A 23,234-nucleotide genomic window follows, 5' to 3' on the forward strand; every position below is an offset into this window, starting at 1 on the left:
TATATAGATATATATATATATATATATATATATATATATATATATATATACATATATATATATATTGTTAGTTAGTGTGGGCCTGCATAAATAGATATGTGTGAAGATATGTTCATAACTAACAGGGGGATCCAGAAACACCGCACGTACAGTACGAACAGGAGTGTGTGGGTACTGTATGTGAGCGTGACCTATGTGTACGTGATGAATCATATGACTGCCCTCGCCCACGTGACTCCATGTGACTTGTAGGAGAAGAGAATGGAAAGAGACAAGGCTGGCTTGTTGGAGGGCATGAGGCCAGGAAGTGTGTATAAACTAAAGGTGTAAGCTTGTCTGCTGCTGCTCAACATGTGACTGCAAGGGTCATATGTGAGAGACAAACCTATGAAAAGGTCCTTTGAGCAGGCACACGTCATACACTTCATACAAGCCAAGATTAAAAAAAGAAACACAGAAAACATCCAGAAAAAATCTAACAAATTCCAGGAAAATAACATTATTCCACACAAAAAAAAAAGATTGAAGATGAATTTTGATTGTGTCCAATGTAAAAAATAAAGAAAACATGTTGAAAATAATTGGATCAATGTTTCTTTTGCTGCACCGAGGCATTTTCTTGAGGTTTAGAGCTCATCTTCATTCTGCGATCCTGAGGCCATAAGTGGGAGATTTGATTCTGTCAAGACACAAGAGTGACATCTAGTGGAGGAGGAGGGAAGTGTCTTTTTAAAACAGCAAAACAGGAAAATGAACGCAATAAATGTAATATTGATATTCATAACTTCACAATTTCCAATATTCAAAGGGCTATAAAAACAGATCCTTACATTTGTAAAGTAAACTTAAAATGCAGCCTTGTTCACGCTGACCTCTGCCATGCACATGTATATGGCTATATGATTTTACTGTACAATTTTGGAGAAAATTGAATTCAAAGTCAGCTTCAATGACATAATATTCATAACTTCACAATTTCCAATGTTCAAACCGCTATAAAAACAGATCCTTACATTTGTAAAGTGAAATTACAACGCAGTCTTGTTCAGACTGACCCCTGCTATGTCCATGTGTATGGCCTTGAGATTTTAATCTCATAGCCATGTACATGCGCATAGCAGAGGTCCCCCTGAACAAGACTGCATTGTAATTTGACTTTACAAATATCCGTTTGAATATTGGAAATTGGGACATTATGAATATCATTATGTGCATGGCAGAGGTCAGCATGAACTGATACTGTAATCTGTGGCATATTTATATTATAGTTTGGGTGTTGTGTGTTTAAAAAAACTAAAATTAAAAACGATTATCATATGTTCTTATGGAAGCACCTTTCCACCACACAAAAAGCGAGATAAAAAGTAATTATAATGAGATAATAAAGTCTACATTATGAGATAAAAGTCATAATGATGAGCTACTATCTCATCATTATGATGAGTGCATCTTTTAACAGCCGCTCACGCCACGCCCCCTCATGGTCCCACGTGCTTCTCTGCCGCAGGAGCGGTCACATGACCGAGTCTTTGGTCGTCTACTTCCTGTTCCGCGGCTGTTTTTGTTGTCTGCGGGAGAAGAAATAACGGATCTGTGGCGCTTTCCCCGTGACTCGGCGGCGCAGCTGTAATCCAGAACCCGACAGTCAGGCCTGAACAAGGGGCGGTAACAAACAAAAACCCCGGGGGAAGACAACCGACAACCTCGTCGGTACATCGTGTTCACCTGCAATCTAACGTCAAACTGCGGGGAGATGACCACCGGAGGGGCGGGTAGCTAGTTGCCAGGATTAACCGACCACACCGCCCGCCCTGTCGATACACGGATAAGAGGCAGCAGCGGTTCATCTGCTCTCCGTGACCAAAACGTTCACATCAACAGCGAGTGGCGGCGAAGTGGCGTTAGCTCTCTTCCCCCAAAACCAGCCGCCATCAACATGTCAAAATACACGAGCTTCCCAGAGCCGATGGAAGACCACAACCCTTTCCAAGTGGGTTAAATGAGATATTAATGTAACACGAGCCGGTGTCCGTGCAGCCGGTGGCGGTGTATTTGACGGATGGGAATCGCTGTGTGTAATAGCGGGCGTGTTGTTGCTCATGTGACGCGCGTGGCTTTTTTTTCTTCTTCTGGGCCTTCCTTCCCTCCTTTATAGTCTGTGCCCACTTGTGGCTCTTCTTAACAATGAATACACCAGTAGAAGCCTCTCGGGTTTGTTTCATGTGGATCAACGTCTCAGCAGACTGAGTCTAAATGTATTGGGCTTGTTCTAACTCCAGTTGTGTCCCTTTTGTTTTGTCTGCTAGGACCCTGCAGTGACTCAACACAGCAGCAACACCGGATACGCCACCCTGGACCTGTACAACCCTTTTGACAATACTACTGGGGTGAGTTACATTTCATATATATATATATATATATATATATATATATATATATATATATATATATATATATATATATATATATATATATATATATATAGTTGACATTCAACTCAATCAAACATGTTTCTGTATCATTTGTTTGACACAGTTATGTTTGTCAGCAATGGCCCATTTACAATTTGTTACAAACAAATGAGTATGAATTTAGCTTAATGCTTCATGTTTAATTCAACAGTTTGTAGCTTTTATTTAGATGTTTATGTCTATTATGTTTACTGTTTATGTCGGCCTGCTCCTTGAGATGCAATCTGAGGGAGGTTTTCTTTGGTAAAAAATAATAATAAATAAACTTTATAATCTATTGTGCTTAAAATGGCTTTTTTTGTCAGTAGGCTGATGAATTGCTCTTTAGTTTCACTTCCTTCATTCATTTTATTTGAATCAATGATCAAATCACACACATTTCAGTGATCAGTTGACACTTATGTACTTTATAATAATCGTCTTTGTGTCTTAAAAGGACGAAGACCAAAATATACGCATCGACATATGACATGTTAAAGAGTTTAGTGTTGTTGTTGCTATGAAACGGTTTGGGTTCTTGGTACTTCCTGTCAGCTGTTGCTATTGCCAAATACGGCAGGAACTAAACTCGAACATGGACATTGAAGTAGTGTATCTCTTTAATCTGAATGTTTTTTAATAGGATTGTATTGATATTCAATGGATTTCAAAAAGCCAGTTCCAATGTGGAAAGTGGTGCATGTATCTTTTTGGGGGGGATTTGTTTGCGGGATGAATTCAAATTGATAAGATGTCTGTTTGTTTTTTTACCAGCCTCCTCCTCCGTATGAAGCCACCTCCCCCTCTGCCCCATCTGTGCCTGCACAGACCCCACCCAGTCGGACAACACCCACTGAGCCTCGCAACTATGGCTCCTACACCTCGCAGGTATACATGCTGCATTGTAGAGACACTTGTCACATGTTGCACTTGTCACTTTGGATTAATGCACCATCTGATCTTGATTTCAGCACATTCAGTGGCAAAAATGTGATTGTACTTGCACAATATTGTAAGAAATGTTCGGTAGATGCCAATACTGTTGTATAACTTCACATATGTACCTTGAAAGCACGTCTTATGTGCTTTTCTTACGATAACAAGTCTTTTATATAATCCTTTTAATTATTCATGACGCATACACAGCTCTCTCTTTGAAACTTGACGTGCACTTCTGATACATCATTTCCCTTTTGTGTCTTGCTGCGTTAGACTGCGGTGAATGCTACCACAGCAGAGCTCTTGAGGAAGCAGGAGGAGCTGGAGAAGAAAGCCCGGGAGTTGGAGAGAAGAGAGAGGGAGCTCGAGTCACACAGCCTGGGTCCTGGAGCCTGTAAGATGGGGGGATAGGAGGGCAAATAAATACCTCTGATACCGGAATGTTTTATAGCCTTAATGATTTCATAAGACGCCGCCGTTAGTGACATTTTGTCCCTGCTCTTCTCTTCATCAGCCCGTCAGAATAACTGGCCCCCGTTGCCTTCATTCTGCCCTGTGGGCCCCTGCTTCTACCAGGACATCAATGTGGAGATCACTCAGCGCTTCCAGCGCACCGTCACCTTCATGTACTACTTCTGGATGTGTGAGTTCCTGTAACTCTTTCTACGCGCTGCTGTGTGAATCCCCATTATTGCTGTGGCAACATCAGTGTGGTCAAGATGTATCAGTGGAAGGTTATGTTACTGTAACCGAACAAATGACCTAAAGTAACTGCGTCAGATTTAGGGGGATTTATTAGCAGAAGCGGAATATAATATTCATAACTGTTTTCATTAGTGCATGATCACGTGGAACTAACAATCATTGTGTCGTGTGCTACATAGTATTCTGCCATGTTGCACTGCCATGTTTCTACAGTCGCCCAGAATGGACAAACCAAACACCGTAGATCTGCGACGCACTTTATTTTGTGGAGGGGGAGGAGAGGATTGTTCAGTTGACTGCAATCTGCAACCTCACCACCAGATGGCTCTAACTCCTACTCGTGTCTGTGTGATTCCTTCTCTACTGTCTGGAGTATGAGATGAGATGTTTGCACAAAGACTCTGACACTTGAATGCCAGATTGAAGACTTTGACTGGAACCAACTGAAATCAGGGTCTACTAGAGTGTAAGGGAAGATGGCTTAGAGGTCCTCACCTGGGACATCTACTGCACTCAAAAACCAATTCAAATTATTGGGAATAACCAAGTTGTTCTTATTGAACGACCCAAAGCTTCAAGGGGGGAAAAGGGTCTAAAATGAGCCTGTGTCACATGCATGTTCACAAAGTTTAAGTCCGGGTGGCACTATTTTAAAATTAACCTTGATTCTGATTTTGAAAACGACAGAAAGAAGGCGAGAAAGGGAGGCAGAAAGCTACCGCATTAGAGAAGGCAGTGGGCGAGCATGAACAATTAATTGAAAGAGAAAAAAACCTTGAGTCCTAAAGTCTGGGCCGAGGGACAACCAAAGGAGCCAACTCCAAACCTAGCAGCAGGAAAAGGAAGGTAATAAATAGCGCCATATTGCATCAGCCAAAGCCCTGACAAGTTGGCTCCTACTTTGGAGTGGGGGAGGGGGGTAGGGGGTGCGTTGGATCTGTGTTCTAGTCCACTGCGCTGTAATGAAGCGACAAAGAGTTGATCCCTCCACTCAGATTGCACTGCTGTTCATTCTTGTCCAACCGCTCCAATTCATGCTTTTGTCTCCTTTTTTATTCTATCTCGTCAATGTCCAGTGTGCACTTGTGCGCTGTTCTTCAACCTGATCTCCTCCCTGGCCATGTTCTGCAAGGACCCCTCGGGTGGTGTTGGCCTGGGCCTAGCCATCCTGTGGGCCCTCCTCTTCACCCCCTGCTCCTTCATCTGCTGGTACCGTCCTGTGTACAAAGCCTTCAGGTGGGTCCCATCGACCGTAAATGCACTTTCCTGAGTTAGCTAGCTGCATAAATGCCTTTGAGCGGTTGCACTAACACTATTTTTCTCCCCGTTGCAGGAGTGACAGCTCCTTCAATTTCTTTGTCTTCTTCTTTGTTTTCTTTGCCCAAGTGGTTGTCTCCGTCATCATGACTATTGGTATCCCTGGATGGGGTTTCAGGTATGTCTAATGAACAAATACCATCTCTGTCAGAACGGATGCATGGCTCCTTCCAGTTTATTTCCCTGTCTCACCTGTCTCTTCCCCTCAGCGGGTGGATCGTGAGCCTGGCTGCTCTGAAGACCAGTGTCCCTGTTGGCGCGATCATGATGATGAATGCCGTCCTCTTCACTGCCCAAGCCGCCATAGGAGTTGTCATGCTGAAGAAGGTAAAAAAAACGAATAAATGTGTTCACGACGTGCCGGGAAAAATCCCATGTAGCGACTCGGATTAAGGTTGTATTTCTGATATGGTGTCAGTCCCACTTTCCCCTGTATCTAACTCAGGATGTGGTATTTTCAAGGAACATGAATGCATGTGCCCCATACGCATGATCATAACGATATCCAGGTCTATGATCATCTAGCGGCAGATGTGTCTGAAATCCTGAACATCCTGATTTAACCAACGAACTACTGAAATGAAAAGAAACCTTGACAAGGTGGCACATTATTATTATTATTATTATTATTATTATTATTACCAAAATGCTGAAGAAAGAAAGCATGCTGCCTCGCAGACTCCAAAATGCAATTCTTCTTGGTACACTCTTGGTACTGCATTCGACATACTGTGTATTGGGCCTAAACAAATCTTATTATTGCATAATAAATAGTATTGTAGTATGGACTTTTGGGGCTAGGCTAGTTTGGGGAGAGAAGTTTAAATTGTAATTCAGGTCCATCTTTTATAAAACTACCTGTATCAAACAGAATATCCTCAAACCAACAACCTGTACTCTTGAAATATCAGATTATAACCGAGATACTATGGCACATATTCATTGGATTTAATAAATAGTACAATTTGAAAGGCAGTCAAGCACACACACACCAGTCAGAACAATAAATATAATTGTTAGTCCATGTAAAGTACTCATTTAAATCCAGTTAATAAGTGAAAGGACAAGCCCGTCTCAGTCAACTTGAATATGAATGAACTCTAATGAATGGTGGACTATTAGGAGATACTGTGACATGAGGTAGTGGCTCGTATTTCTTGAAAGAAGTCAAGGGAAGCAATTTAAATCAAAATTGTCCTGCTGTATTTGTACTTTCCACCTGCTCTGTGGAAATACTCGCGCCCGCTGTGCCCAGGTGGTCCACCTACCATGAAGCACCCGGCAGATAACAAACAGTCCGAAGAATAGCCCCGCTATCGGGTTCTGCGTATCGGGTTCACCCTCACAATGTGCATGGTATGAGGATGAATTGCTGCGTGTATCGGGTGTCAGCGCGCTCTGCTCTTCCCCTCTCTAGGTCCACGGCCTGTACAGGCAGACCGATGCCAGCTTTGTGAAGGCCCAGGCCGAGTTCGCCACCGGAGTCATGTCCAATCAGGCCGTACGCACCGCCGCCACCAGCGCAGCCACCAGCGCTGCCCAGGGGGCCTTCACCGCTCCTCGATAGAGAGGCACGAGAGGGGTTGGGAGGTTGAGGAATGAAGGAGGTCCCATTCCGCTTATTAGAGGATCTGTTTGGTATTTATTTCCCCACAGGTGATTAGAATTTGATTGGGGGGAAGGGGGTTGGGGGGTATTTGTCTGTCTGGTAACCCCTGAGCAACTGAACATCAGGGCATGTGCATGAGACGTTGGTGGGGTTTCGTCATTTCTAAAGGTGTACAGGACAAGTTAGCTACATTGCCAAACCGGGAGTCAACCAATCATAAGTGTTGATTCAGGAAACAGAAGGTTGGTGTGGAACGTGAAAACAATAACATGCAGAAGCTGTATAAACTTTAGCGCAGTCGTACCCAGTGTCAGTGAATGCGGGGGAAATTCTACTTTTTTTAAAATAAGACAAGCTGTGTGCCAAGTAAGAAAGTTCCAGTCTGGATAGTTCCCTTTTTTTTAATGACTTGGATGTGTTTACAATGAGACAATGTTGGAGCTGAACACTGAACTGTTGCCATTCTAACGTTTGATCCATAACTGGGTGGCTCAAAGCTATTTTCTTGTGTTGCTTTAGTGCAAACTAACACGTTTTGTTATTATCATTCCAAATGAAAACGCCTCTTTACCTATTTGCCAAAACATCTCATACTGTAAAGATCTTGTGTTCCGATTACAATATATCTGTCACTGTTCTGTTGGTGCTGCTTGTGGTTCCTATGATTATTACACGTTTTAATAAAACATATATTGCCATGCTTACACAGGTATTATTACCGTATCTTTTTGGCAAGTCGAGTAGCAGGATACAGTATTTTGATGTTGTATTTACATTTAATTGAGTCAACCTGTAGCAAGTTCAGTATTCTGTGATGTTATTTACTGACTTTTTATAACTGGGATTGTGCTGCTGGAAAACAGCTTGGGTCGAGTGCTGTAAATTAGTAAACTAGCAAGTTACAATTGAGGCAGAGAATTCAATACACTTGAATGAAGTTTGTGTTTTGAGAAGTGGGGGGGGAAAAAAGAGAGTATCCCGCTTAAACATGCTTTTTATTCTCTGGCGACACCCACCATGCTTGTAGGAAACTGCATCCGTGATCCAACTTGTTGCTCTTTGAGCTCTTGGCTTCTTTTTGCAATTTGATCTTTGAAGCAGTGACTGAAGCTGCCGGGTTAATGTGTTTTTTTTTAAATTCTGTATAACCGTTATTTATTAAAAAAAGGACCTGTGAGGAGTGATAGTGTTGCCTGCTTTTTAATGGTATCGATGTGCCGTCTGCAGCCGGGTTTCTGACACATATCGCGGGCACCGACCCGGTGGAGACCTTTATTATTGGCTGCCTCGCCGACGTCAAGCACTGGGCGTCACCGTGAAGATGGCGGAGGCTGCGGACACACCACAACACCGGTTTTTCTGTCACTGCTGTAAAAGTGAAACAAACCCCAAACTCCCGGTGAGTCACTTTGGAGAGTATATTTTATTCAACTCTGGCTGTTGGAGATCATTCATGCGGACATTCAGGGACGTCTTCAGATGTTTAGAGCTTTTTTTTTGTTTTACTTTCTTTTTATTACTTGCAAAATTAAGTGATACATTTGCTCTGAAATTTAAACGAGTGGGACCGCAAAAGCACACGTATGGCAGCCTGTTTGTGGTTGTTTATTTGCGTAAAGCATGCGCAAAGAACTTACGAGAGAGAGAGAGAGAGAGAGAGAGAGAGAGAGAGAGAGAAATCTGGTGATTCACGTTGCCATATTTAGAAACACCATGTTGGCGACAATCTGTGTCCAGTTGTCTTCTGTCAACTGCGCGTGTGAGACGGAGGAGGGGCTGGTTGGGTGACGCCACGTGCACCAGCAGGCTTCCTAAAGGTATATCCTAAAGCCTTTAACCCCCTGCAGCCACATTTGTCAGGTGCCCTTGTTGTATCCGCGATGCCCAACTGAAAAAAAAGAGTATAAATCATTAACTTGCTGGAGATTAAATTCTCCTGGTTGCTCTCTCCGAAGCGCGCAGTGAAAGCCGCTGTTGTCGCGCATATGTTGTGCAGCTGACACGTTTAATGGCACAGTTTCGCGCGCATGTTGTCATGATGGAGTGTTTGTGTGTGTGAAAGAGGTTAATCTGCACTGGGACAGCATGTCCAACAATATGTGGAGACTCCCATGCAGATACATTTGTTTTTCTATTTGTTGGGCATTTACTAACACACGAAGATGCCTCATTGTTGTGTACTTTTAAGTACATCCTGCTGACCCAGTGTTTAAAAAAATACCATTTAAAAGCAAATCTTGTTTGATTCTGGCTTGCAACCTTGTTACAGAAATTGACTGCAGCTTTTACTGTGGGCCCTTATTAATATCGGTGGCGACGTCACTAATGCGCTTGTGGTAGAATGAAAGCAAACGTCTGCAGCAAGTCTTAACAATTTCACCATAAATTAAAATACTGGCAGCAGAGATGCCACCAATTAACGGTTTCAAATGTATGGTGCAGCTACTCTACACAAGACGAAATGTAATAATTCATACAATATTGCTGAGGTTTATTACTTGTCCGCAATCATTTATACCGCTGACTTTTGACAGATAATATTATAGTGACCCACTTCACAGAAAATACTGTATTCTGCTGATAAAATACAGTTTTCTGCCGCTATCGTTAACTTTCAGCATGTTAATTTACATGGGAAGGATGAATATTTAACTATGTTACAGTTATTAGGAAATATCTTAAGATACTGTTTAATAACCACCATAAATATACAGCAATTCATGACAAGGACAGGCCCCAAAATCTTGTCTGAAGCTTTACTAGAAGAATGGAGGCGGTTAAAGCATCAGCTTACTCCTCATAGTTATGGATTGAACTTAAAAGTCTGAGTACCTGCATTTTTTTGGTCCTCTAGGATTTCGTCTGCTCCAGATGTGACTCTGACTTCATTGAGGAAGTGACAGAAGACTCCAGGTACAGCTCTGCTTTGATGTTGATATTTACTCTTCTTTTGAAGTAAAGGTTTATGAAATGTTTTCCAGCATGCTCCTGTGTATTCAAATGCACCATGGTCTCTTTAGCGGCAGTCTCGGGCTCCTAAAAGTGGAGTTTTTCATTTCCCACCACTGATATTAAAACCAATCTTTATTTTGCTGCCTAGTCTCCTGCCTCACAGCACATCAGTGGCCAGCGAGGACTCCAACTTGTTGTTCTCAGAGGTACGTCCTTACACTTGGCATTTAAAACCGTACACTCCTCTTTTTCTGAAGCTTGTGTTTGACACATTACTTGGTCTCTTTCCAAGTTATGGCAGCTGCTGTTTATGGAGCGTTCTGCTCTGCTGTCGCATCCGCCCTCTTCAGGGTCCGAGCCAGATGACAGCGAGCAGGTATCTGCAGGTCAGAGCAGCCCGTCCTCCGTGTCGCCGGGCGCCGCTGAGGCCGGGGAACAAGAGTCTCCTTCTCAGCCTGAACAAGAGAGGCCGTCCAGGCCTCAACAAAGGCCCGCAGTGGAAGGGTGTGTGGACATGGTACACAGAAACATCACCAGTGTGCACTGAACTCTGGCCGGGAAAAAATACTTCTTTCTATTCACGTCTTGTCGTTTGCAGTGCAAGGACATCAAGCAAACCACCAACATACAACTGAAACACACACACACACACACACACACAACAGCTGTGCTTTTGCACATATATTCCTTTATATGTTTGTTGTGCACAGAAACAAATGTCTAAGAAGCTCAATGTTTACCTGTTTCAACAGGTTTGAACCTCTTCTTTAAAAAACATAACGTAAACACTTTGTGATGTGGGATTGTTTCTCTTCAATAATAATAATGCTTGTATAAAGCTATATCATGAAGGCCTGGCATGAATTTAAACTGCTGTAAATAGTGTGAGCACAATAACGCAGACATCTTTGCTGTCTGTTTTTGCCCTTTTAAGGATTGTGCACCAGTTCTTGGCCGGCCTGTTTGCCAACAACGGAAACCCCGGTGCTGCACCAGCTGCACTGTAAGCGCTTTTTAATTTTCGATTTGCATCATTTACTTTTGATTTCATCTTGCGCGTTGTGTCATAACCTCCCCCTTTTACCCCTTTTCCTTTTGCCCTCGTTCTGTCTTTCTGCTTGTCTCAGGTCCAGCATGCTACAGTTGCACTCAAACCCTGGGGATTATGCGTGGGGTCAGGGAGGTCTGGATGCTGTCATTACAGAGGTCAGTGCTATCAGAGGTGGCGGTTTCTAAACTTTGGGTTTAGTTTCAGAGTGGTTTTATCCTTCTTTTTCTTCCCTCTCGATCCACCTTTTATAATGGAACCTCCAAAGTCTGTTACCATCAAGTTACAAACTTTGACAGACTAATTATTTTGTCTCTCATGCCTTCGTTTCCCCTCTCTTCCCCTCATGTCTCCTCTGTATCTCTAATTTATTCTCTCACTCACCAGTTGTTAGGACAGTTGGACTGCACAGGTCCACCCCCTGCTGAAAAGGAGATGATCTCATCCCTGCCAACAGTTTGTATCTCTCAAGAACAGACAGGTAGCAATTCCAGCACGGCATACTTTTCCTTTCCTTCTCATTTACTCCTTCCTTACCGCTGTCCTTTTTCCTCCCTTTGTGTCTGTTTTTTCCTCGTCTGTTCTTTCTTGTCTTTAAGCTTTTTATTTCATACTGCTTCTCATTTCCTCTTCTCGTCTTGTCTTCCCGTTCCTCCTATGCTTCCTTGCATCCTTGTATCTTTCCTTTCCCTATTTCTTCCTATCTTTTGTGTCCTCTATTTGTATTCACCTCTTCACTTTCATTCCCATCTCCTATAATACCTCCATCCTCTCTTTTCTAGTTACAAGAATTAGTAAGTAATTCAATGTTTTTTGGCCTGGATTCAGACTACTTGGAAGCTGCTAAATCTTAATTCCCATATCATTTAACAGGGATAGTGAAATCAAATGTCTACATTATTACAAAAGGACCATTACAATGACTACATTATAATAGTATTACTGTGTTATAATGTAAAGGCCTATAGATTGCTCAAATAATCTAAAATGTTATGATGGGTTTTCTGTATCCACTTCCCTCTGTATGTTTCTCTTGCACAGACTCTCATACTTTCTGTTTTTCTTGTTTGTCTCCCTCAGATTGCAGACTGGAGTGTCCAGTTTGTAGGGAGGAGTATTCATCAGGTGAATCCGTCAGGAAGCTACCTTGCCTCCATTACTTCCACAGTGACTGTATAGTGCCTTGGTTGGAGCTGGTAAGGACAAGTGGAGGATGTGGTCAATGTTTTGAGGCTCTTTTAGATTTGTCATGAAGGTTTGAAGTAGCACACGTCGTGAATTGGCGGTTGTGACGACAAACCAGAAACATGTTTTATGACCTTGGCGCCTTGCGAGAAAGCTGGCCGGAGGGTTTTGTTTCTCGTGTTTCCGTGTTGGCCATTGGGGCCCTCCGGCCCATTCTTGTGAACGCAATATCTCACGATTTTCTTCAAATTTGACTCAAGAATGAATTGAGTTATAATTACGCATTCATAAATAATTCAAGAGTTCATATGCTAATTCTGACAATTTCACGCAGATGTCTAATGGGATAAATTGATGAAGTGAAGACATTTAGGATAGATGTAGACTGCAACATATAGCGGAGGTTATAAAACTGCAAGGTGAAATTCTAGCCTCAGGTTGTACTATATGCTGTTATACCACTGACTTTTTGTCTACAGATTAATACATTTTTCTCTCTCCCTCCACAGCATGATACCTGCCCAGTGTGCCGAAAAAGCCTCGACGGTGTCGACAACAGCCTCCCGCCCACATCAGAACCCCCAGAAGCTCGCTCCGTCAGGACGGAGCAACAGGAGAAGCAGGCGATCTGAGAAACGAGCCAAGCAACTCTACCTCTTTCACTGTTTTCAAGAGACGCTTCTCACCACAGACCTTTCCCTCCGCACCGACTGCTTTTAAATAAAATACATTACATGCGTCACCGTCATAACTTGCAGCTTCAACTCTTACTTCATTCATCCCTGCTAGGGACGTTTTTATCTTCTTTCCCAACATCTTCACCTTTTTTATGCTACAGCACACTCAAGTGCGCCATGCAGCTTGCAGGCCAGACGTGGAGGTGACGTGTCCTTCTCGCTACACGGCCCTCTTTAGTGGTTTTCTGAATGACTGGCTTTGATGTTATGAACTAATCACTGCTGAGCTGCCTGTGATTGTCAAAGCGATGGAAATTCACACAGTTATGAAGTAACACGTTCGTATTAAGGGTCATAAGATGATTTCTTACTGCGGAATAATTTTTTTTCTCCACCCAATCTGATTCAGCGTTGATCTCTTCTTTATATTAAAGCCTCCCCACTCTCTGCACCTTCTTCTCCCTAAATAATTCAAATAATAAGTCAATATAAACATTCATTTAAATATGGAAGAATATGTGAAATACAATATAGCTTAATCCAATTAAATGTGATCTAATAAAAATTACATGTGCAGCTTTAAGTTGAATATAGAATATACACCTTTGTTTCCATACAGTAGTCATTGTTGTCTATGGGGCAGAATACAGCTGCATAGAATATAGTGAAAAATACCAACCATTTGTTGCTCCAAGCTTCTCAAATTTAAGGATTCTCTGCTTTTCTCTGAATTATATCACCGTAAATGGATGATTTAATTTGTTGGACTGTTAATCAGACAAAACAAGAATATTAAAAAAATGATGCACTTTGCACTTTGGGTGACTTGTGATTGGCTTATATTTTATAGATTTGTCAATTAGTCTGAGAAAGTCATGAACAGATTAATCAATAATGACAATAAGCATGTGCAGCCTGAATATAATAGATGACGAATAAAGCACAAGATACAAAATATACATATTTTAGAACAAAAGCTAAATGTGACAAGAATAGAATATAGCACTGCCATACTAATGTTGTTTTAAAAAAAGAAACGCATCAAATCCTCACATTTGAGCAGCCAAAACCAGAAACGATGTTTATCTTTTTTTTTTTTTGCTGAATAAATCACAGATTAATCTATGGTAAGAAAAAAAAAGAGAAGAAGATTAATTTAACATCAAGAAGCATATCGATTCGCGGACTAATTGCTTCAACCGAAAAGAATAATGGACATCCTTCTGGAGGAGAATGATTTATTTATAAGCTGAAGTGCTGTGATGTGTGTGCTGTAACGTGATGTTGACGCGCAGTGGACCAGCTGGCACCGGGCACCTCCGGGTGACAGGTGACTGTTGCAGAGACGCGTGCATGCCGTTAACCGGCCGACAACTCCACAAGTCACCAAAAATAGAGAAATAAATAAATACAATCATATTTGTTTAGGCAATGACCGGGGACCGCTAGAACCGACCGACATTTGCTCTCCCCCCTCCCCCCCACACCCCTCCGCCCCCCTCCACACCCCTCGCCCTCCCCGGTCCTCCTCCTCCTCCCTCCCTCCTCTCTGGACTGAGAATGCCCGTGTTGTACTGACACAGTAGCGATACGGGCTGAGGAGACATGGAGGCCCAATTAACGAGAGAGGCCCGTGCTGACACATCCAGGCCTAGCTAACGGCGTGTCGGACTGGGTTTTGGATCATCTCGGGAGATATTGCGGATACCAGTTGCTGTAAGGAAAAGGAATTTTAACACCAAGGAAGGAGAAATAGAAGGATATCCATTTCGGGTCTCTGTTGATTCAACGCAGCCGCCATTTTGTTGACAGTTAGTGTTTTTTTAATAACCTACACGTCGCTGCAGCTCTTATTTTATAACCACTGGAATTTAATTTGCCATGTTTTTTTCCGCGTGTGTTTCTGTCGACTCAATTGTGCGTTGGTCTTTAAACCCACGTCGGAGGGTTTTTGTGGCTTAGCTGACATGCTAGTGCATCGCTAGCCGCCGTAGCTGAGATGTAGTAACACGAGTGCCTCCGAGAATGTGACGGAGATGTAAGATTATGTGCATCACTTGTCCGCTGCCGTGTCACATTCGCTCGGTTTACGGGACCGGTGTGAAAGCTGAAGGTGTTTGCCACTCATGTGTAAGGTAAAGCTGTGCCGGGCGACATTTGCCTGAATCGCCCTCAGACAGGCTGCTGATAGATGGCTAGTTAGCTGCTGCCAGGTGCCATTGATGCAACCCGCAGCCCGGGCTGTCTGTTATTGGACGTGATGGCAGCTACTATAGCTCGTTACTAAATAAACATAAAGCTTTCACAGTGCACGGGTTAAACGATACGTACTGCATATTTACCGCTTATTATTCGAAACGTTTTGGAAATGCATCTTTTTGGGGGGGATTTGGGGATGCTTTAAATGGTGACACTCAGTTTACACTATCGCAACTTTGGTGTTTTGGGGGGTGGCAAGGTTAACAATTCATTTTTGTACGCGGCCAAGAGCTGTGAGCATTGATTTATGATTAGGATGTATGGCCGTGTGAAGTACTACTACTTTGTTATAACCTATTTGGCAAATCTGAAAATAGCAGCATTTGTTATGCAATTGTAGCGTTCAGAGAGTCGCTTTAGCTCAGGGCGCGCGCCTTTTGAGTTGTGTCATTGAAGACAACATTGAAATAGCCCACATCTGACATTTTCCATGTGTTGGTTTTTTGGGTATTCAGGACTTGAAAGATAAAATGTGGCCACCACGTTGATACACCCGAAGGGAGGACACAGAGCCAAATAATGTGAACGTCGTTTCTGGACAATTACAGAGGTGAGTCAATACATGCATATGAAAGGTTGTTGATGTATTTGCTGGTTTATTGTTGCTGTTGATATGAATCAGATTGCTCACTATCAGTGTTATCGGTCTCTTCAGCTGCTTTTCATCTCATGTTTACGTGTCAGAAGCAAAATTACTCCTCGACTGCATGCATTACGGTGTCACCTGAATCTACAAGAGCAAGTCTCTAAGGCCGGATTTCCTTTTGATTGAGACAGTAATTATGAGAGTGACTAAACGGGGGTGCATGTGCTGAGTGAATACGAGTAAATAAAAGGTGATGGCTCCTTGAGGGGCAGTTTTGACTGTACAGGAAACCGATAGCGATCGCGGTTTTCTTTCGGTTTGTTCAACCCTGCGCCGGGCAGCACCGTTTTTTGTGCGTTATATGAGGGAAAATGTTTAGTAATTTAAATGTAATACACACTTTTAATGCAGTGTGTTTATTTGAAAGCAGTTCAAAACACTAGAGGAACTTCCCCGGGCTGCTACAGACGTGCGGCATGTTTTGAGGGTGCTGCTCTGACTGACACCTGTCATCTCGTTTAATGTAGGCTTAAACATTATAGCCGCCTCTTTATTTGAACGTCATCGTGTGTTATTGAATCTTGTTCGAGCACGTCCGCTGTTAGATAAAACGAATTAATGGCAGTAGTAAAGGAATTTGGCTTTGGCAAGCACAGCAGCCGACTAATGCCGATGGAGTAAAAGCCCTGGGAATGACACGGGGCTCGGAGGGCGGACGCCAGCCCTCATGGGAATGAAGTGGGGGTGGGTTGGTTGGATACTATTGCTATGGCCAAAGGGGAAATCGGCAGTTATGAACAACGTGTGCAAAAGTGTGGAGGGAGGGAGGGAGTAAGGAGAGGAAAGAAATGGGAGGGGGCGCGGGAAGTTGTTTACTACATCTCCGCCTGCTCTGCCATGTCTTCGGTCGGTGGCCTGATATTGATTAGTGTCTCTACTGTTCTGTATTTTAATGTCTGACACTTGTTCGTGTTTTATGTGCCCATATGTCTTCTTTAGCTCCTGGTTATTTCTCTGAAAGTTAACGCAGACGAGAGGCATGACCGAAATCAGTCTTTTAAAAAAACAGTAGAACTGTCATTCTTGTGGTTTGCAGTATGACTGTGAAAAACGTAATGACTGCAGTGGCGTTAACTGCTTTGTAAATGCAGAAGTACCTTGATGCTCAACATGAAAATTATGTGCTTTAGTATTTCGAGTCGCAAATTAGAAAGCCATTCGGCCCAGTGTCTGATCATTTACAGGAGAACAAGTGCCAGTAAATGACCTGGCGTAGCTTGTTCAAGGGGAGGGGAATGTTTTGACTCTCCGGGCGGTTTTTCTCAAGACTTCTATCAGTAGCCTTTCAAAGAGTTCGGTACTACGGTGGCTTATTTTTTGGCATAGCTGCTGTCAGGGTGGAAGCAGTTAGTACAACTGTGAGCGCTTAGTATAAAAGAATGAGAACATTTGTCACTCTGTGAGAGGAGGGGGAGTTGGTGGGAAGAGGCGGGGGCCTGAAATGTGTTTTTTATTAAAGTAGGAACACAGTGACTTTAGGTTTTGTGCTCTTATTACTGTTTTTCTAAGTTTGGGAAATAGAGTAGGAAGAGGACAGAAAAGCTTAAGGAAGACGGTAAAAGAACACAGAAGATTGATGGAGTGTTAAAGAAAAGAGGGAGGTGTGATTTAAGTGTGGTATGTGTAGTGAGGAGGAGTCTGCAGTTTTGAGGCAAAATAGAGTGAGTAATTGACGTAAACACAGAAAGAAGGGCGCGGGGAAACTGCAGGCCAAACTCCCAAAATTAGTCTGCGATAACTGCGTGGTTCAACAAAAATAAAAAATCACTGCTACTGTTTTCCACAGTTGTAATCTAAAATGAAGATAGTCTAAGACTCTGTGTAGGGCAGATTTAATTTTTCTCTTGCAGTGACACTTTAGTGATGCGTTGACTTGTATGACTTTCCTTAGGCTCCATTAAGTGGCTCCTTTAGTGCTTTCCACTAATGTAGGGCGCAGAGAAACCGCCGGCACGTTGACGCTCTATCACTCACTCTCAGTTGCTGCTGGCGAAGGCTGGGAAAGGCGGTCGGATCCTCTGTCCAGTCCCAGAGGGCCCAATGTGCTGAGGTCACAGTTCTGAATTGCCTCCAAATGACTTCAGCCAGAGAAAGCACCTGCTTGGGGGTGAATCCGCATTAAATCACTCAGTGGCCATGGGGAGCGGTAGGCAACTTCATTGAATTGGGCTGTCCTCTAAGGAGCACAATTAAGAATTGCTGCTCTATGCTGCTGTGCTAACATAAGATATGAGCATTTTGACACCATCACAGGCCTTGTGTGCTTTCTAGTTTTACGGTAAACAATTTCGATTCCTTGAACTTAAGTTTACATTTGTCAGGTAGAAGAGCCATGCACTGAAGACAAACTCACCATTTAAAAAGTCACCCAGACAGGATGAAGGACAGCCTACAATCAAATGGATGATACAAAATTGTTGGTTTCTGGCTGCTTAAAACTGTCATTGTTTTGTTGGTGTCCTGTGTTGCATTAACTAATCTGGAATTTGTTTTTCCTCACTCCGTCCTTTCTTTCCTTCTCTCTACCTGCTATACCTGTCTTTACTCCAACAGTTGAAGGACGGCGAAAGAGGGCTGGACTGCCAAGGAAGGGATAGAAGCCACCATAAAACAAGGAGAGCTTCACCCTCACTGTTATCCCCCTCCCCCTTCCCCCCTTAACCCCTTTCCCATCCCCCAACATACACTTTACCTGGACTCCACCACATCCCTTCCCTAGTAAACCTGCAGATCCTGTAAATTTCTTATGGATCCGAAAAATCAGGTGGGGACTGGAACTCCACCCCCTCCTCTCTCAGGTGTCCCCTCAGGGGAACGAGAAAAGGAGGTAGGGGGTGGAAAGAAGGAAGAAGAGGAGGATGAGGAGAAGAAGAGAGACAGGGAGAAGGAAGGAGCTGCCACTGTCTCTGCTGGTGCAGGAGGGTCAGGAGCAAGTGGGCCAGGAGGTGCCGGTGGTGACCAGTCTCATTTCTCCATCAAAGAGAGCAGCCTTTCCGAGGGCAATGTCAAACTTAAGATTGGTCTCCAAGCAAAACGCATGAAGAAGCCCCCTAAGATCTTGGAGAATTACGTGTGCCGACCAGCCTTCAGGGCCACTGTAAGGCATACAGGCCGTGGAGGAGGCGGTGCTCGTGGAAACCGTGCAGGGGCTACAGGTGATGGAGCAAGTATTCAGAGCCAGAGTCCACATGGCAGGGAAAAAGATAAGAAAGATAAATCCAATGTCAACAGGCCAGCCTCATCATCTTCATCAACCCCCTCTGCTAAAGCGCCTACGCCTCCTCCTCCTGCTCCTCCTCCCACCAGCACGAACACCCTTTCACCCACCCAAGTGAATGGGAGCACTCCAGCAAAAAGGGTAAGAAGGCAACAGTCATTTATGTATTTTGTTTCAGCAATAGATTAATTCTCTGCCAAAAGTAAATATTCAGTATTGACAGCCAGAATGTTCACTGTATTACATTTAGTCTATGTACATACTTGTTTACATTTACCGTACTTCCTTAAATGTTATTAGTTCGTCGTCAGTAACAGTGTTCCGCAAAAAGGTTACCGCTGTAATGACCACTTTATTGCACAGATGAAGAGTAGAGCATAAATTGTTCTTTAGTTCTCTTTGTTTCCTCTGTTGGCCTGTCCCTATTCTTCATGCACCGCCCCCTCCAATCTCCCTTCGTCTGTGTCATCTATCTTCTGTCTCTGTACGGCCATGTCCTCTCCACCCCCTCCACCACATGACCCTGTCTCTAGCTCTCCCTTTCTGTCCCCAATCTGACCCTGATAAGTGTTATTGAGCTGAGTCTAACTTTACCCCCGGGCATGCCCGTAAAGCAGTAGACAGAAAATCTTAGCAATGAATTTCATTTTATAAAGGGGTAAATCAACCAATCTGATTGATAGTTTGTGTTTCTTGCTGGGGCCGTCTGGTCAGATGTGTTAGGTTCAGTAGCACCACAGCTGCTCTAAATCTTGCAACATTTCTCTGAAATTTGCTATAAGATATAATTGTAAGACTTTAAAACTTAGAGCATTCATAAATCCATTTAGTATAAAGACATTTGACAGTGTATTTCTTATAATGTAATGAATAAATTATTACTCATCAGTAGCCTGCCATCGTTACTAACTTGCCATCCCATTCTTTGTTTTTCAGGGTTCACCAAAGATGGATTGCAAGTCTGATACAAAGCCAGACACGAAAGCAGCCACCACCACATCTGAGAGACCCCTCAATCTTCACCGCCCTCCAACAGAGAGCAAAACGCATCCATCTGGGAAGAAAACACCAACTCTACAACCGAGCACCCGGACATCTTCACCTTCTCCACCACTATCTGCATCAAAGGAACCCAACTTTGAAGTTGTTAAACCTCCTCAATACACCTACAGCACTGAAAGTCAGAGAGACAAGGACAAAAATGTTCAAAATTGGGTAGCACCCAAAATCACTGAGAAATTAGCTCAACTCATAGCAACTTGCCCACCATCAAAGACCCCTAAACCAGCCAAACATTCAAAGATTGATCCCGCTCCTCTCCCAAATTCAGGCTTTATGGCCCCCACAGCCAAGCAACGAGACCGAGCTATGGCCAATAGGAACACGTATTCAAGAATGGTTCACCTTTCTCCACCACCTCCTGTATCACGACCGCCTGGTCGGCCCTATGGTTCGAGGAACAAAGACAGTGTTATGGAAAATTCACCTTCTCTGACACCACTGGGGCAGGAGGACATGGAAGGGGATGAAAAAGCTAGTAGTAGCAGCAGCAGCAGCAGCAGCAGCAGCAGCGATAACAGCATCGGCAACAGCAATAACTGCTTGTCAGCCATGTTAAAAGACTGCAGCAATGAAAACAGTAGCATGTCTAAGCCTCAGTCACGTCCAGGTCACTGTCTACCACACCACACATCTTTGCCATCTTGTCCTATGTCATCCTCTTCCACCAACTCAGCTGAGCAGAGGACAATGAGTGCAGTGACTCATCTGGGCTCCCCTGCTTCCTCACAAGGGCACCATGCACGAGAGAGTCCGGTCTTGGCAGAAGAAAGCAGTGCAAATAAGAGGGAGCAGGATATTGACAACCCTAGAGACTTAAGCAAGTGCCCTCCTCAGACAGGAACAGGAAAACTAGAAGGGAAAGACAAGGGGGCTAATAATCAGTCACTGCGAGTTGAGAGGGTGAAGAGCTCTAGTCCAAATAAGCGCAGTCCCAATTGGGATAGTAGCCGATCAGGTCGGACTAGCAGTCCCGCTGAGCCTGTAAGACAAAGGGCCTCTCCTTCACCAGAACCAGATGATGATGAATGTCCACTAACACCTCTGAGGGATGATTCTCCTGATTCATCCATAGACTCTCCAGCAGAGCAGGACAGCAAACCTCTTAAAAAACGCAGGGGAAGGAAACCCCGCTGGGGCCGTGTAATGAACAAGGCGCAGGGTCAAAGAGTAGACGGTCCATTCGACCAGAGCAAAACCACCTTGCCTTTATCGTCAAGCTTGGAAACCCTGTCGCCACCAGTTAAGAGACCCGTGGGCAGGCCTCCAAACCCAAATAAGGTCAAACCAAATCGTGTGTCACAAAGTTCAGTGTCACAGCTCTTCCCACCGCAGCCTAAGAAAAGAGGAAGGCCGAAGTCTATAATGCCAAGGCTTGACGCTCCGGCCCGTGGATGCCTCCCTAACAAGTTGGCTCCCTCCAAAGTCTTTTCATCTTTACTGAAGTCTAAAGAAGAGCAGGACCCCCCTGTTCTTCACCCTGAGGTGGATCTGAACCCCCCTAAACCTATGCCTAGAAAACGTGGGCGCCCCAAGCGCCTTCCTCCTACCTTACCCCAAGAGGGTCAGCCTCCCACATTGGATCCAGAGGCAGGGGACATGGGAGACAAACGATTTCGCAGCAAAGGAAATGGCCAGCTTATCATGAAAACTATTATAGGCAAAATCAATAAGATGAAAAGTATGAAACGGAAGCGTATTCTCAGTCAAATCTTGTTGGGCCCAAGACCAGAAGACACCCCTAAATGCACCACCGCTGGGGTGGTTGGCTCTGTGGAAGTTGCAACCCAATCATTGTCGTCCCTGGCTGCTTCTTTTGGGGGGAAACTAGGGCCACAAATTAATGTCAGTAAAAAGGGCACAATATACATGGGTAAGAGACGAGGGCGCAAACCAAAATCAGCAACTAATTCAACAGCTACAACACCACCACCAGAACCTTTCATATCTCCAAACACCACTTCCCCTCACCATCACCATCAATCACAGTCTCATCAACAGCACCAGCTCTCCTCGTCAGAGGTCTTTCCTTCCCCCTCCCTCTCTCAGTCTAGTGGAGGCCACAGTCCCATCAGCGATGCCAGCTTTGTGGAGCCAGGCTCAGTGCACTTTGCAGGTCACTCTCACTATTCTAACTCCCATCATAGCCACAACACGTTCTCTTTCCCTCCTCCAACCTTTTCCGCCCCTAATCCTCGCAACCTTGGGTCATCATCTTTGGCCACAGCAACTTCCCAGAAAAAGTCATCTTACCGTGGATACCAGCACCACCACCATTACAGGCAGTACTACCATTATCATAAGCTTTCACCTTCTAGGCCGCTCCATCCCACATCCCCTGCCCCCCTCAGCGAGCTAAAAGAAGCCACTCCGTCACCAGTCAGTGAGTCACACAGCGAGGAGACCGTGCCCAGTGACAGTGGTATAGGAACAGACAATAACAGCACCTCTGACCGCGGTGAGAAAGCTGGGGGTGCTGGTGGCTTGGGTGGAATTGGGATGCCGACTGGGATAAGCAGTGGATTATTAATGCCTGGGGTTATTGGTTCAGCTATGGGTCCAGGGTTAGGCCTTAATTCCAGAGCCAGGCGGCGTCACTCCACTGTGCTCATGGAACATCCTTCACCCTCTCCATCACCCCAAGGGGCAAGGTCATCACCAGATCCCAGGAGACCTCACCCAGCAGCTCCAGCCTCCTCCTTAATAGGACATAAGGACAAACATAAGCACAAGTGCAAACGTCGCACTCATGGGTGCCCTGGCTATGACAAGCTAAAGAGACAAAAAAGGAAACGCAAGAAGAAGTACTTGCAGCTGCGCTCCCGGCGGCATGACCCAGACTTTCTTGCTGAGCTAGAAGAGATTGTTGTGGGACTCAGTGAAATACGGATAGCACACCGTACCACTGGTCATCGGCTTGGCAGTGGAGTAGGCATAGCAGCAGGAACAAGTAGAGCGCCAGGAGTGGGGAGTAGAGCCACTGGTGGCATAGGAAGCACAGGTGGCCCTCCTCCACATCATTATGTCCACAGGGATCTCCTGCCTACAATCTTCAGGGTAAACTTCGGCAGCTTCTACTCCCATCCTGCATATTCCTGTGACCCATTGCACTATGTTCGTAAACCAGACATGAAGAAGAAACGGGGGCGGCCTCCCAAACTGAGGGAGTCC

The 23,234-nt window shown here is 44.3% G+C and overlaps 3 protein-coding genes across 6 annotated transcripts in view; all 3 read left to right on the forward strand.

Moving 5' to 3' along the window:
* The first annotated feature begins 1,527 nt into the window (after positions 1–1,527).
* scamp3 (secretory carrier membrane protein 3) lies at positions 1,528–7,690 on the forward strand. The gene is made up of 9 exons (XM_068575582.1): positions 1,528–1,990; positions 2,307–2,387; positions 3,225–3,338; positions 3,663–3,783; positions 3,904–4,032; positions 5,171–5,330; positions 5,428–5,529; positions 5,621–5,738; positions 6,829–7,690. Exons 1-9 carry the CDS (start codon positions 1,937–1,939, stop codon positions 6,976–6,978), a joined length of 1,029 nt encoding a protein of 342 aa, XP_068431683.1. The 5' UTR covers positions 1,528–1,936; the 3' UTR covers positions 6,979–7,690.
* Positions 7,691–7,700: 10 nt separating this feature from the next.
* rnf115b (ring finger protein 115b) lies at positions 7,701–12,956 on the forward strand. 2 transcript variants are annotated; one of them, XM_068575583.1, is made up of 9 exons: positions 7,701–8,419; positions 9,875–9,933; positions 10,121–10,178; positions 10,265–10,476; positions 10,907–10,975; positions 11,100–11,178; positions 11,408–11,501; positions 12,101–12,216; positions 12,715–12,956. In XM_068575583.1, exons 1-9 carry the CDS (start codon positions 8,342–8,344, stop codon positions 12,835–12,837), a joined length of 888 nt encoding a protein of 295 aa, XP_068431684.1. In that variant the 5' UTR covers positions 7,701–8,341; the 3' UTR covers positions 12,838–12,956. The 2 variants fall into 2 exon arrangements, with proteins under 2 accessions (XP_068431684.1, XP_068431685.1); XM_068575584.1 differs by having other exon boundaries at positions 10,323–10,489.
* A 1,487-nt stretch (positions 12,957–14,443) lies between these two features.
* ash1l (ash1 (absent, small, or homeotic)-like (Drosophila)) overlaps positions 14,444–23,234 on the forward strand; it is a 30,588-nt gene continuing 21,797 nt past the window's right edge. For 2 of the 3 annotated variants that reach the window (XM_068574960.1, XM_068574962.1), the window contains exons 1-4: positions 14,444–14,598; positions 15,597–15,691; positions 18,341–19,145; positions 19,941–23,234. The exon at positions 19,941–23,234 is cut by the window's right edge and continues 1,081 nt beyond it. In XM_068574960.1, coding sequence (XP_068431061.1) covers positions 18,534–19,145; positions 19,941–23,234 — 3,906 coding nt within the window. In that variant the 5' untranslated portion in view covers positions 14,444–14,598; positions 15,597–15,691; positions 18,341–18,533. The other variant, XM_068574961.1, reaches the window with a different exon arrangement.

The sequence above is a fragment of the Clinocottus analis genome, unplaced genomic scaffold (assembly GCF_023055335.1).
Source record: "Clinocottus analis isolate CAN_PGR_092001 unplaced genomic scaffold, fCliAna1.0.p SCAF_14, whole genome shotgun sequence".
In the NCBI taxonomy this organism is placed as follows: domain Eukaryota; kingdom Metazoa; phylum Chordata; class Actinopteri; order Perciformes; family Cottidae; genus Clinocottus; species Clinocottus analis.